Below are 15,833 nucleotides of genomic sequence, written 5' to 3' on the forward strand. Positions count from 1 at the left end.
CCTTAAAAGGTGCAGAAGGTTAAACAGGTGCACTGTTAAAATGCATTGCTAAGCAGGTTTGCTCTCTTGCTCTTCACAGTAGCACACACCTTTCTACCTGCACATTGACAGGTACAGAGGTCAGCTCCAGAGTCGGGCAGGTTGCTCTAGAACCTGAAAAGCAGGTTTTGGCAGTGAGGCTGCCTATCTGCCAGCCCACAACATCCTGCAACCGCCAAACGCCAACTGCCAACCGCCATATTCAAATACACTGGGCGTAACAACAGAAAACCAGGACAGAACATACAGTCTCAGGCTGCTATCAACACTTACCCTATACAACAACAACAACAACATCCGCAACAGCCACAAAAACAACAATAACTACAGCAACAAAAAACAACAACCACAACAGCAACAAAAGCAAAAACAACAACTGCAACAGCAACCGCAACAGCATCAGCATCCAAAACAACAAGAAGAACAATAATAATAATAATAATAATAATAATAATAATAATAATGTGTTGTTGCTATCATTATTTAGACTCACTCAGCATCATAACAGTAATACAGTTACAGCTTTATCAGTAGGTTTCATATTTCCCTCTCTCACACACAGGGAAACGTGTGTGTGTGTATACCTGTGAGAAAGCATATGTGTGTGTGTGTGTGTACATGTGTGTTTAGGTATGTGTGTGTGTATGTATGTATGTGTGTGTGTGTGTGTGTGTGTGTGTAGGTATGCTCAGTAGTATCTCCAGTGACTTTTACTCCATCTCAGTCTCACTCAGACTGTCTGGACCATCTATTAATAGCCCCTCGCCTCCCCCACATCTGCAGGGAACACTGAGAAACCAGGACATTCGCCCCCCCCCCACCCCACCCCACCCACCTGGCACTTTTGAAAATAACTTAACACTACATACCTGCACACATTACACACACTTACATACTATATATCCTTACACATGACATACTCATAAACACTACATACTGTACCTGTACACATTACATACACGCTATAGATCTACATGCACTCACACACTACATACCTGTACACACTAAATACACTTACATACTACATACCCATACATTCAACATACACTTACGCACCACTTAGGATTATACACTACATACCTGTACACACGACATGTACTTACACACTATATATACACACTTACACACTATATACCCACACATACTACATAGACTTACACACTACATACACTTACACACTGTATATACACATACACACTACATACCCATACATACTACATATGCCTACACACTACATGCACTTACAGGCTATATCCCTCACATACTAAATACAGTTACACACTATATGCTCTTACACACTATATACCCTTGCATAGTACATAGACTTACGCACTACATAGCTGTACACACTACATGCATTTACACACTACATACTACATTTGTACCCCCCGACCCCCCGCCTCAAACTAATTTAGAGGCATAATCTAGACACTGCTGAGATCTCTCTCTAGCTTTCTATGTATTTTTTTCTCTCTCTGTCTCTTTTTGAACAAGGAGTATTTGATATCTGACATGCTGGGATGACGGCTTCCACACTCTTGTAGAGGTAAGTTTGTGTTTTGCTGTTCACTTAATAATTTTTTAAAACTTTGTTTTCTAAGTCTGTGCAGTAGCTGAACAGGGCCAGCAGGTATTAAGGTAACCAAAGATAGAGGATGGTGTGGCCTGTATCCGAGAAAGAACAGGTTGGAAGATCAGAGCAGAAGCAGACTGGTGAATCAGAGCAGAAGCAGGGAAGTGAATCAGAGCAGAAGCAGGGGAGTGAATCAGAGCAGAAGCAGGGGACTGAATCAGGGCAGAAGTAGGGCAGTGAATCAAGAGTAGAAACAGGCTGATGAATCAGAGTAGAAACAGGTCAGTGAATCAAGAGTAGAAACAGGCTGATGAATCAGAGTAGAAACAGGTCAGTGAATCAAGAGTAGAAACAGGCTGATGAATCAGAGCAGAAACAGGCCAGTGAATCAGAATAGAAACAGGGCTGTGAATCAGAGCAGAAACGGGGCAGTAAATCACAGTAGAAACAGGGCAGTGAATCAGAGCAGAAACAGGGCTGTGAATCAGAGCAGAAACAGGCCAGTGAATCAGAGCAGGAACAGGGTGGTGAATCAGAGCAGAAACAGGCTGGTGAATCGGAGCTTAAACGGGGCAGTTAATCAGAGTAGAAACAGAACAGTTACTCAGAACAGAAACAGGCTGGTGAATCAGAGCAGAACCAGAGCAGTGAATCAGAGTAGAAATCAGCAGTTGAATCAGAGCAGAAACAGGCTGGTGTATCTGAGCTTAAACAGGGCAGTGAATCAGAGTAGAAACAGGACAGTGATTCATAACAGAAATAGGCTGGTGAATCAGTGCAGAAACAGACTGGTGTGTTTTAAACTGCTCTGGCATGTAGCAAAAACATGACGAAATTCAGGGAATATCTCAGCTTTAGAAGATCTGTCAACTTCGGGCCTCAGAATGCCAGAACTTCAAAGGGGACAGCACAACTTCACCTCTGCCCAGATTTTCTGGAAATTGGAGCCATCTCCATATGTGCACAGTAGGGGCCCACCTGTCCGATGCAGTCTTCCATCTCGCTGCCCACCCAACCGACACAGCCTACGCAGCTAGGCCAAGAAAACCCTAGAGTCACAGGTAACCAGAGGGCTGTATTTCCCCAGACTGGATTGGGCAGGCACCAGATCCAATCCGGTTTTGGGAACAAACCATCCAACAGTGGCACAAGCCCCCGCAACCCCCATCAACCTCAACTCAGTCCCCCAAATTCCACACAGCTCCTCAACCCCCTCCCCCCCCATGCAGGCACACACACACACACAGCCCTCTGGACAACAATAGGCTGGGGGGGCTATGGTCCATCCCACACTTTAAGAGCAGGGATCAATCAGGCTGGTGGGGAAGCGGTGGGGGCGTGGGGGGGGTGGGGGGGAGTGAGGGTGAATTCTCACAGCAGGGGAACAGCTTCTCAATTTTTCTTGCTCTCCCTTTCATGCACAGAGAGAAACACGCAAATACCTACACGTTACCTCTTTGGTCTAACGTATATCCGAGAGGTTACCTGCACAGGGAGATCAGGGCTGTTCCTGCCCTCCCCTCAGCTTCTCTCTTTAAGATTTTTTCGCAACGAAGCCGCTATGCCCTGCGTACGCTTGCTTTCATTCTAACCACAATCACATCCTACAGTGCACCAGCTGGCAGATGTTTTTAATTAGAGACAACAATGTCTATGGAAGGATGATGTACCCTCATAAAGCCACATTATGTCAGGTACACCACGCAGAATAAATCTTCCGTATTCACTCATCAGGGCTTTTAAACACATTTTTTTTCCTGTTTGTAATGTGCTGTGTGGCAAATGATTCTGTTAGCAAGAAGTACATTTTCTTTAACTGATTAAATTAGGACTGGCATCTGAACACGGAGTGCTGAACGCATCGACAGCAGGCCACAGACACCGTTTCTACCTGTGAGAAATGAAGAGTTTCAGGACAACGCAAATAGCAACGAGACAAATGTGCTAAATAAAGGACTTAGTTTCAAAAAAAACCAAATTGGTTGAGAAACTGGAAAATACAGGGGTCACCTTGCACCCCACACTTGAGTTTTAACTATCTTTTGTTGTAGTAACTGCTGTGCATATTAAGCTACTTAAATTCCATTATACACCTTTATAGGTCTCTCTAGGTAAAGAGTGTCTCATGAATGTAACCTGATGTAATGAACTGCAATGTAATGCAAATGTAATGTAAATGCAATGGGGAAAGGGGAAGGAGTGAGTCTGAGTTTTAGCAAACCTTTGTTGTACAATGCATACAGCCATTCAGCAACAACAAAAGCGGCTAAAATAAAGAAACCACTGAATCAAAATGAACGACAATAGCAAGACACAAAAAACAAACAGATAAAAGAAGGGGAAAAGAAAAATGGAAAGAGAGAGAGAGAGACTGATGGATAGTAAAACCTATACTCTGTTAAACAAAAAACTGCTTCCTTCGTACAATCATATTTAAAAATCAAACACAGAAAGAAGACGAGAGAGAGAGAGAGAGAGACAGACAGACAGACAGAGAGAGCGAGAGAGACAGACAGAGAGAAAGACAGGCAGAGAGAGAGAGAGATGTGCGTAATGTGAGTCCAATTGATTTGGGACAGAAGCGGGAATTCTCCTGTTCCTTCTCATGATTCACTTCAGAAAGAATGGGCCCCGTTGTGTTTTTTAACTACCGAAATGACATCACTGGCTGCAGGGCAAAAAAAATCCACTTAACTAGATTTGGGCTTCAACCAGTCGCCTTTTTTAAACGTGTACCAGCTTCAACCAAACCTCATTTAGGTATTTATTTCAAACAATCACTTTGTAATGGGCATCAGCTGCAACCAGTCACCGTTTTTTTAATGAGTGTGTGTCTTCAACGAATCACCTTTTTAAATTAACATTGGCTTCAACCAATCAGGCTCCCTTATGGATATTAGCTTCAGGCAGTCATCTTTTTAATGGATATCAGCTTCAACCATTCACCTTTCTCATATTTTTTATTTGGTGCAGTGCACATTTTTCAAACAAGAATCAATATTAATAATATGAAACTAAATGAGAACACCTCCCTTAAAAAAACTGAAGAGGTCTTCTGAAATAAAACTGCAAAAAGATTTTGCATCTAGGAGAAAGTCCACAAGAAAATGTGGAGACTGAACCTGTTCTCCCAGCTCCACAAACCCAACCAGAACTCTAACAATAACCGGCCAAGCAGCTCATCCTGTTCTTAAGCTCAGATGACAGTACATATGAAGTTCCTCTCCAGAGTCAAGTATGCAAGGTAATAATTTAACTTGCACTTATTACGCAACGGGTGCAGACAGCAGTTAAGAGTACATTCAGTTTTTTGTATATTATAATAATAATAATAATAATAATAATAATAATAATAATAATGGTCCAGTCATTCACCAGATTTAAACCCCATTGAACATGGTGTTCACTTGCTCAAAAAGAAACTGAAGTGTGAAGCCTCAACAAACACACAGCAAATGAAAGAGGCAGCAATAAAAGCGTGATGGAGCATCTCAAAGGACTGCATCATGAACCTTGTGATATCCATGATCTGCAGACTGGATGCAGTCATCAAATGTAAGGGGCTATGCAAGGAAATATTGACCTTGAAATGTAATTAAATAAAAAAATAATTTCTATAGTTAAAGTTATGGACAAATGTTTATTGAAAACAGGCCAATGTGTTTAGGGTCCTATTCAGCTGGAACTCAATTCTTGTTTTAAAATAAAATTAACCATGACACAGTCCCAACAAGAAGTTGATCATCATCAGACTTGGGCAGACTGTGACTTTGTGGGCATAATTAGTCCTCTCTGTGTATCCTAATGAGAGTTTGTTTTTAGAACAGTTTGGGTAGGCAGTTTGTATTTTTGGCTGGACTGCAACAGTGCTACAAAGCGAATGTCTGTGAGTGACTGACTGACTGACTGAGTGATGAAGTTACACCATTGGTCGGCCAAGTCATGAAGTTACACCGTTGGTCGGCCGGATCACGTGTGTTAGGTCCAGCCATATACTAGGTTTTAACCTGGTCTTGTTTTTCAGATAAAACTGATTGCCTTTTGTTTTGGCCTTGAGTGTTGTTGGCATGATTTGGGATGCTTTGATTGACAGATGACGTCCACGTTCGGCTATTGATATCCGCCCTGAAAACAACAGTACCGAAGAAGTAAGAGAAACCCACGAGCAAAGACAGGCTCAGCTGGCTTTTCACGTGTCAGATTTCCAAGAACCGCGCGTCGTCCAATGTAGTCTCCTTCCCTTCACCTATCTATCTCTGCATCTATGCTGATGGCAACCACAAAACTGGACGGGTCTAACCACTGTTGAAAAATCTGACACAATTTTAGAAGGAAAAATTGACACCATTTTTTAAAGGGTAGTGCAGGCACCCTGCAACAGTATAATAACAGACGGATCCCTAAATGATTTGCGCGCACAGTGCAACATAGAAGGGAGCGTCATTGACCAGAAGCCGTTACTAGTAATAACATCGGTATTATCTGTCTTATTGAAACAGTCTTAATATTTGTAGCCTTTCTTCACACTGCGGAGCTAGAAAAACGTACCTATCATCTAGCGAAAACAGAAGTTCAAACCGAGTGACAAGAGAAGCTGGACAGCTTAGAACTCAATCGGTACGTTTGGCCTGCGCGTGCATTACAGAAACCGTTTATGAGAGAAATCATTTCGACTTTTTGTTCGCGCACAAATTGATTCAGTGTGAAAAATAAGCTCTGTAGACTCATGCAGCGCACTTTAGGAGCGCATAATTGTAAGGATTTCCCGGCAGAGTTCTTTCGCGTTTTCTTCGTGTATTTGCATTGTGACATTTAAAACCACCGGGAAAGCTTTACACCCCCTTAAAAAGCAGGGGTATGAATAGCTCGATTCTGGTTGCCATAGAAACAGAGGGATCAGAGCCTAGTAAATGGAGGATGCTTGTTGCCATGGAGTGAAGGCCTCGATGCGTCACCGTGGAAACGGTGGTGCCAGTGTGAAATGCTTCCCACCCCAGTTCGCACATTCAATCGCTCACTCACTCGCTCACTCACACAGACATGATGGTAACAGAACGGGAAATTTTCGGTTAATTTAACCTGCCACTGCCTTGTAAGTCCACACCACCTCCTGCTTGCCTTTGTGGGGGATAAGGTTGGAAAATTTCCTTTGAATTATGTTTCATTATTCAAATTAATCGTTATTGTGGTGTAAATACGGACTAAGCATTGTTAAAATAATGATGTTCATTCAGGGTAACTAACACCGGAAAGCCACACACAGCACCCCCCATTCTGTCCAGTTGTACATTGGCTCCCAGTTCATTTCAAAACTGACTTTAAGGTTCTGATCTCCTGATCTCCATTTGCATATCCCTTTCAAACACCCTCCCCCCCACCGCCCCCACCTGCCTCCACCTGAACCACCACTATCAAACCCCCCACCACCCATTCCAGCAGAAAAAACATCTGGGTGAGTAAAAACTAAAATAACTCCAAAACTGCCAATTCCACTGGATGGCCAGGGCCTGGGGGGGGGGGGGGGTTGATAAGGAGGTGGGTTACGCTTTGGGGGTGGGGGAGGATGTGCATTGAGAGAGCAACCTGAATGGAGTGTTTAGGATGTATGACCCTGACCCCGTGACCTATGACCCCACGGCCTGAATAAGTGAATGAGTCTAGGCAGGCAGCTCCATCTGCACAAGAAGGTCTCAGAACTGGCAGTCAAATTTTTTGTGTCTTCAGCTTGTTTAGATTTTTTGGTTTTTTACTCTTCTTCTCTTGTTTATCAGGCACCCATACCTGGGGTGAGACACACAGGAGGTTCAAGGGTCAGAAAGTAAAAGTCCTGCCTTTGTTTCTTCCATATGTGAACTCAACATGCTCATTTCACTAATTACATATACATACTGACTGACAAATTGTGCTAATTAGCAAATCAAGGTGATTGGAACAAAATACTGGGGAGGAATTTCACTTTTGCCACCTGTATTTTCCACCTCTGCATAACCCTAATTTTACATTCTTTCCATTCACACAGCTAAATACTTTTGCCCTGGGATATGACCCCTAGGAACGGAACCTGTGGCCTCTGGGATGAAAAGGCCTGTTTTTAACTGAGACCCCACATGCTGGGAAAACAGATCATGCACACACACACACACACACACACACACACACACACACACACACACACACACACAAATATTCACTCACGCACTCTCACACCCACCACATTCGTACACACCAGGCTCGTATGCACACTCAGTAAGGAAATACGAACATCGAAAATCTAATTTTATATAAAATATTATATTAAATATGCTTTTCTCTATACTGTAATATTAACCCATAATAAAAAACAAAATAAATGCAAGCAGCCAAACTAAACAAAGTGACAAGCATGTTTGAAGTACTGTTATGTTCTTTTATTTTCTTTAAACAAAAATAGAGGCTCTGACATAATGAGAAAAGGGGAACCATGGGGTGCACAACTCCAGTCCTCGGGAAGGGGCAGTCCACGTGCTGGTTTTTGTTCCAACCAAGTTACCTTAGTTTTAGTTTTCTGACAGCTCCATAAACTATGCTGGTTCACTCCTGTACTTCACAGTAAAATCACATCAAAATCCTGAAATCCATGGGCCCTTGTTGTGCACCCCTGGTTTAAACCAAAAAAACATTAGTATTTACAGTAGAATATATACATCGGGGTTATTCACATTTGTGTTAAAAATGGGGGGGTATTTCTCTGTCCAAACATTGTGAGTAGGCACAATGCCACGGGACCAATGACTGAACAAAACAGGATTACCAATTCAAAACAAAATATCACATCCTAAAAGCACATAAGCCGGTGTAAAGAAAGTGATTGCACTGCTACTTTAGGTCACCTGGTTTCTTACATCTGCATTGACTGCAGATCTTCAGGTGAAACCAGAAACCAGCCGGCTGTGTGGCCCTCCAGGTCCAGGACTGAGGGTAACTGCTCTGCTACGTGACCTGGCAAGCTGTCGTCCCGCACATCGACAACTGCCTGCATTTAAAAAAAAAATGTATTTCCTGATATAGCTTGGAGTTCTACTCCTTTGCAATTACCTGATGCGGTGAACCAAGATTAAAACAGAATGGTGGCCCCCCCCACGGTCTGGTATGATCATGTCAGTACTTTAGGCATCAGTACTTTTTTGCAACAAAAAAAAAAAACAACCATTACACAAAATGGAAGAGACCTCTGGCAGAGGCCTTGTTTCCCACCTCTGATTACAGTCTCACACTCCCGCTAACTTCAGTGAAATAAAGAGACAAAGTGAAAATGTACAGGTCAGTTCCCCCCCAAATTTAATCCCCCCCCCCCCCCCTGCCCACCCCCCGTTAAGATGAATTTGAAGGCAGATTGAGAGATCCCCTCAACTGAGGGAATTTTGAATTCGTTTTGCCATTTTCAATGTGTGCGGCGGTTTTTTTTTTTTTAAGTCGCTAACTTCTGGCGCCCATCTCAGGTGCGTCTGAGTTCGGCCAGCCGCCGCAGGAGCTGGCGCTGCCGCGCCCTCAGCTGGCGCCTCTCCTGGGCGCCCCGCCGGGCGGCGCCGTGCAGCTGGCGCAGGTGCTCCACCGCCCGCGTCAGGATGACCACCTTGGGCGTCTTGGTGCTGGAGGCCAGGCCGGGAATCTGGTCGCGCAGCGCCAGGAAGCGCGAGCGCAGGTCGTTCCTCCGCTTCCGCTCCAGGAAGTTGTGCGTCCTGCGCCTGTCCGTGTCCTCGCTGTCCGAGCTCTGCGGGCTGTCCGTCTGGGGGGCGTGGGAGGCGGAGTCGGGGGCGGAGTCGTCGTCATCCACACTGGCCGCGTGGGCAGAGTCAGTGATGTGGGCGGAGTCAGCCATACGGGTGCAATCCGTGTCGAGGGCGGGGTTAGCTGTGGGGGCGGAGATTGCGGCTGTCCTCTCCGCGGGTGAGGGGGCGGAGCCAGCGGGTTGGTTGGGCCAGCAGGGCTGCCGTTTGGCCCTCTTTGTGGGCGGTGGCTGTTGGTGGGCGTCGGCCTCCACGTGGCTGTCCGGGGAGGGCGCGGCATAGTTGTGCTGCTGCTGGTGAATGGAGATATGGAAGTGCTTCATTTCCGGGTCGTGAGGGTCGGCCCGTACCGTGATGGTAACCGGCTTCCGCCCGCCCCTCGTCGCCGATGACGACCGGCTCTTTTTCTGTTTACTCTCCACCGTCACCACGTCAATCTCCTCATCGTCTGCGATCAAGTGGGGGAAAAAATTTTAATAATGAAATGTTTTTGTATTCTTTTGTATTTGTATTACAAGCAAACTGTACAAACAATTTTTTTAAAAGTTGCAATTCTTAGAATAGGTTTTCACTCCAACCCTAACAAAGCACACCACATTCAACAGCTAGAGCAGAGCTGCCCAACCCTGCTCCTGGAGATCTACCACCCTTTTTGTTTTCACTGCAACCTTAACAAAGCACACCTCATTCAACAGCTAGAGATTGCATTGATCTGCTAATTAGTAGAATAAGATGTGTGAAATTATGGCTGAAATGAAAACCTACAGGACAGTAGATCTTCAGCCTTGGCCAGGGCTGGGAAGTTCTCTCTTAGAACTTTAGACTAACTCCAGGATCTCTGTCCTTGACAAAAGTGACTTGATGCTTTCTGAAGTTAGGCGACACACTGGTTGCTTTAAAAGGGTAATTGATTTGAATGCGGGAGGGGAGAGGGGGGGGGGCATCAGCACCCCCCTGTCCCCCAGGAGACGCCCCCCAGAATTTGGGGCCCTTTTGTCAGTGGCTGCCGATTGTGTTCATCTGAATTTGAAATGAAGACAGCGAATGTGGGGGGCGGGGCTTGGGCTCCTTTGTCAAGAGCCTGAATGGCCCCTTTCCTTTTTGACTGACATGCTGCTTTCACGGGATATAAATCAAACAGGATCCACTAGCTCTGCTCCAGCCCCCGCCCCCCCCCTTCAAGGGTTCCCCGATTTAAACTTTTTTTTTTTTTTTTTTTTTAAGAAAAGGGGGGTTGGGTCAATGGGGGGTTAACCTTGCCTTACACTTTTAACCAAGGGTGGGGGGTGGGGTTCATAACGGCATAAAACCAAATCAGCCAAAGTGACTGCCATTGTGCACCCGCCACTGTTTCACGCTCTCCTGTGCTGTGTTAAAACCTATTCCCCATCCATCTTCGGTCGCATCAAATGCAACATTTGCAAGAGCCGGTGGCCATCTGAAAATTTTTTTATTTATTTTTTTAATATAGCGATTTCCTGGCCAAAAAAATTGCCTTGCTTTGTTCGTATTTAAAAAAATGTTACATTTGATCACACTGCGAAACTAGAGATTCACAATGTTATTAAAGTTACTACGCAAAGAAGGGGCGTGGTCACGCGTGTCACTCACTGGCATCTTTGCACTCATTGCGGTTTGAAGATAAAGTCAAACTGCAGCGTCGTCAGCATCAGCTGGAGAGGGTAACAGACTCATTTGACGACAGTCAGTGCCACGCACAGAAATCAGCGAGAGTGTGTGATTAGCATTAGCAGTAAAAATGTGAATAAGATGTCAGTGAAATGTACAAAAGAAGGAAGTATAAATCTAGAATTATACATAGGCTAGCTTTAACAGCACATGAAGATGACTGCACATGAAGATCACATTTTGTGCAGAAGCAGGGCAGCTTTTCCCAAACAAAATGTATGAAAGTGAATTGGAAGCAACCTTGGATTTTTCATCATAGATTTGAATTATTCATTTTTGAATTTTATTCACATTTGAGATACATAATATATTTTGTTTCACTGTCTATCACAGTTCCAAGATCGATGGGACTGGAGAACCCTGATTGTGTGAATTTATTTGGGCTGTGAAACAACAGAAAATGCGTTAGAATAGCCATGTACATATTCTGGTCCTTCAGTGTGCCAACTGGTTGAAAAAACGGGCTGGCACAATCGTAGGCGTTCTTATCCAATTTACATTCTTTACATACAATCAATTTATGCAGGTGAATATTTTATTTAAGTAATTCCGGTTATGTGAACCTTTCACACTGCCAGAGCGCCAGTTGGCAATCTAACACACGGACTTTGCTTTACAAACCCGGTTCCCAACCATTGCCGCCGCCTATTCACGTATCTGAGAACTTGAGGAGGAAAACAATACTATTTGTCAACCGCTTAACGGCCTTTTTAATTGTGTTGCAGATCACAGGGAAACTTGCCGCTGCAGCGCCCGCGCCCTATGGGATTCACACGATCGGCGTGACACACCCCCTTCTGTGATTGGCCTTCCCGACACCATCAAAGCCGAGGCCGTATCCTTTGTGGCTGGGTTGGATCCGCCTATAGGCTAAATATTTGCGCCATTGTTTTTTTTTTTTTTTGTAGTAGTAGACTAGTAGCCTAGTAGACTAGTGTCGGAATGCAGTAATCAGTTGCGCAACAAGTCCTCAACATATTTTTTACATGTAACATGTGTTAATTAGGCTATGGCAATCACACAGCAAAGGCAGCCAATGTGGAATATTTCAAGGCGAATGGGTAAATTTGGGCATACAATGCACAATTAACCATATTCTGATGTAGCCTATATTCCCGCAACAATGGCACAATTTCTTAAGTCAAATTTATTTTATTTTTTTGTTAATTGTCAATAAACAGGAGCCGCAGCCTGTATTTTAGAGTTATCTTCCCCCGTCGTCTGCGCGACAACCCTGAATTTAAGCACATAATTCACTGCAGATTAGACGCATATAAAGAGACGCGCCAGGGACAGCGCCATTCTGATATGCGTCAATTCGGTAACAAAAGAAGCATCAGCAAGAGGAGCATCGGGGATTACGGTCTTTCACAGTTAATTACCGTCGACTATGTGACAACCAGCTGCTTAGAGGTGCAAATCAGACTGTTTGCGCAAACCGATGCTCTGTTCCGCAAACCATACAGTCTAAAATCTTCGCGGGGGCGGGGGGGGGGGGCGGTCACTGACGGATGCCTTCAAGTTAACGACCCCCCTTCTCTCACAAACTGGGTGTTAATGAATGCGAGACGCGCACGTAAGTGGTGTGCAGCAAGGCCGGTTGGAGGTGTGTCCTGTCGCCCCATACAAACACACAGCGGACCTTCAACAATTCTTCTTGAGGGGACTCCGTGGGAAGTTAACGTTTTACGCATAACCGAAAACACCCTCAAAACGACGGCGCAGGGCATAAGCCTTACCAGAGGAATCCGTGCGGGACTCCGACCCGGAGGACGCCTGCTTCTTACAGCTGGCGCTGTTGCTGTAGGGGTAGGTGAACACGGTAGCGGGATCCACACAGTCCGCGGCCAGGGTCCCGACGACCTGAGAGTCTTGCGACCTGCCGCCAATGTGAGCGCTCGCCTGGACGCCAAGGGGCGTCTTCGTCTGAGCGGAGCCGGACAGCCGCTCGTTCACAACTTTCTCCAGGCGCTGGCTCGCGGAGAAACCACTCCACATGCAGTCCTGGTTGATAATGGAACTCAGGTTTCCGAAAATCTCTTTGGTGTCAATCCTGTACTGTCCCTCCTGCTCCTCGTCCTGTCCCAGGAACTGAGACACCCACTCGAGTTTGTCCCCGGGCGACGGGTAGCTCGCGCTGCCGTCGGGAGTCCTGACAGGGGACATGGGCGGAGTGGGCACCAGTTCGAATTTCTTCCATATATCCTCGCTTGGCGCCGTTGACTTGTAGAAATCCTCCTCGGAGTCGTCGCCGTCATAGAAGTAGTGCTGCAAGCGATCGTGTTCTGTGTCCCAGCAGTCACGCCGCGACGCGTTTGAACTGAACCCTAGCATTTGTGTCCCGACTCAGTTCCACGCTTCTCTGATCTGGAGGTGGAAAGGCAGGTAGAATACGCAGAAAATTACCCCATTAGCATCTACAATAAACATGAAGTTCGGAAACGTAAAATTAACCTGTCTAATATCACAGCTGAATATTTCCACAATAAAACAATAACTCAACTAATAGCCTACATATAAATATAGGGACAAGCCAACCATTCACTCACGATATAATTGAAGGTTATCGTTTGGAAAGGAAAAGCCGGGCAAACCACTCGCGACCACTATAACCATGTGACCACATTGCAGTTATTTATCTAGATCACAGAGCAGTTGAAACTTGAGGTAAGGTCTCGCGCACGGTGGCCCCATTACATAATAAAACCACATTGTAATATGCGGCGGCAGATGTGATTTGCTGTAAACCGCACCGGTGGTTCCCTTCCTTTCCACGGCATTGCTCTCACTTTTGATCTTTAGAGAACACATTTCTCAAATGCGCCCTGAACTTACAAGATTGTACTATTTGGGTGCTAGTGCCTTTTACAAGGATATGTATTGCCGGATATGGGTACAATTTCATTTATAACGTAACACCCCAGTGACGAGCGTTTGTCTCTTCGCAGACACCTTTCATATATATTTTTTATGAGTGCGGAGAGTGAAGTATTTCTAACCTTAACTAAAAGAGAATTCCATACAGGCGTAAATGCTTACCGTTTTATGTCAGTAGACAATGCATACCATGTCTAATAAAAAAATCAACAATCTGCTCAGGACAAATGTGTTGTATTTTCTTATTGCTCACGGTGGTTGGTATTCCAAAAATAATTCCACGTCCGAAATAAAATGCACGAGAAAAGGAGACAATCCCACAAGGAAAACTTCCGAGATGTTCGACTCCACCGCTCCCCGGTAATGATCTCTTACTGTGCTTACGAAACCCTGGCGCTATCAGGCAGTTAATCACTATTCTCCTCTTATTTAAGACGTGTAATCCTTTGCTGTCTTCGGCGCGCGAGGTGATTGACGTGGTCTGGCGTCTCCTGCGGCAGCTACAGGGAAGCTGTGAGCAGTTGAAAGACTGCAGCAGCGCTATATTAGCCGGGAATCTGGCAAAGCGCGCAAGTGAATTTGCATAAAAGGCGGGCCGTCGCCTGTCTACCACGCCCGTCGCTTAAAGCTGCAGGACTCTCGCTCGAAAAGCTTTCATGAATCTTTCAAGTGTGTCGGGCAAATTCAAGCGTAAGATGAAAAGTCTTGGCCGGCTTCTAAAAACTGTTCGATGAACATGTTATGATGTGCACAGCACAGGAACAGCAAACATTGCCCGGATACAAAATGCATATGACTGTGATGTGTAAATATTTTAATGGGCTCATAAAAACTCAAAATTTAATTTCCCGCTTCAGAAAATCGCCTGTCATTGACTGAAAAGCCCATAGATATATTTTTAAAAATGAAAAATCAAACGGGCTATCACCAGACTAATAAAGGTATCTTTACGAAGGCCTCACAGATGGTGGTGCTGAAGGCGACAGAGGGGATAATCCTGATGATCAATAACTGATATTTAAGACCCCAAGGTTCAGCCTGTCGATAATAAAGCCAAGCCTCTGCAGCCCTGATCCGCACTCATCTCTGACCTCTCAAGCTGTCCATCCATGCTAAGAACACACATACACACGCACACACTCGAAGGTCACAAGTGTGCACGCATGCACAGGCATACATACGTACATACATATAACTATATAAATGTGTTTTATATATGCAAGAGAGAGAGGCTAAGGAAATTGGGGGCTGAGGTAATGGGGCACCTTCTGCGTGTGAAAAGTGTGTGAATGCTGGAAAGTTAGGCTGTTATCACACACACACACACACACACACACACACACACCAGAGCAGCAGTTAGCTCTTCACCAAGCCCATAAGATCCTGTCCAGTTGCTTCTGTTTCTTACATTTATAGGGCTCCATAAACCTTAATTTGTTTGCACGCATCACTTTATCCAAATTTATAAACAATTATATCAGAAACTATGTAACAGAAAATCCTTTTGTATGACATTCTGAGCTCTGCAGGTCTGCCACGTGATGTCCACTCAGTGATAGCTGTTCACTTTTGATTGACAGCCCACTAACTGCTATCTCGGTAAAATGTAACTAGCACCCGACCACCCGCCAAATATGAGTAGATTATGTCAGCGTCGGGCTAACTGGATCAGCAATTTACCAGACACTTTGTAGAGTAGAATTCAAGCGGGCAAAAAATGTAAAGCAAAAAATCCACAAATGAAAGTTCATGCAGTAACGGCAATTGCAAGCATAGCTTCAGGATAATGAGATGTCAACTCCCATAGACCCTTGGCTACGTTAGGCTCCTCTGATTGGACGTGTCGGCGGCCTGTGGCCAGTCGTAACACCTGCTAGGATGGTATCGAG

The 15,833-nt window shown here is 45.0% G+C and overlaps 1 protein-coding gene across 1 annotated transcript; it reads right to left on the reverse strand.

Moving 5' to 3' along the window:
* Positions 1-8,960: 8,960 nt before the first annotated feature.
* Positions 8,961-15,035, reverse strand: LOC118221129 (protein L-Myc-1b-like). Its single transcript, XM_035405870.1, has 3 exons — positions 14,107-15,035; positions 12,807-13,434; positions 8,961-9,826 (listed from the first exon to the last, which is right to left on the reverse strand). Exons 2-3 carry the CDS (start codon positions 13,399-13,401, stop codon positions 9,087-9,089), a joined length of 1,335 nt encoding a protein of 444 aa, XP_035261761.1. The 5' UTR covers positions 13,402-13,434; positions 14,107-15,035; the 3' UTR covers positions 8,961-9,086.
* Between the last annotated feature and the right edge of the window lie 798 nt (positions 15,036-15,833).

This window comes from Anguilla anguilla, chromosome 1 (assembly GCF_013347855.1).
Source record: "Anguilla anguilla isolate fAngAng1 chromosome 1, fAngAng1.pri, whole genome shotgun sequence".
Taxonomy (NCBI): Eukaryota; Metazoa; Chordata; class Actinopteri; order Anguilliformes; family Anguillidae; genus Anguilla; species Anguilla anguilla.

What these genes read in the sequence shown, in the direction of transcription:
- LOC118221129 (XM_035405870.1), bottom strand. Translation starts at nt 13,401, where the DNA reads ATGCTAGGGTTCAGTTCAAACGCGTCGCGGCGTGACTGCTGGGACACA. An exon ending in GTCCCGCACGGATTCCTCTG is followed by an intron (nt 9,827 to 12,806) that starts GTAAGGCTTATG and finishes ACTTGATCGCAG; the next exon opens with ACGATGAGGAGATTGACGTG.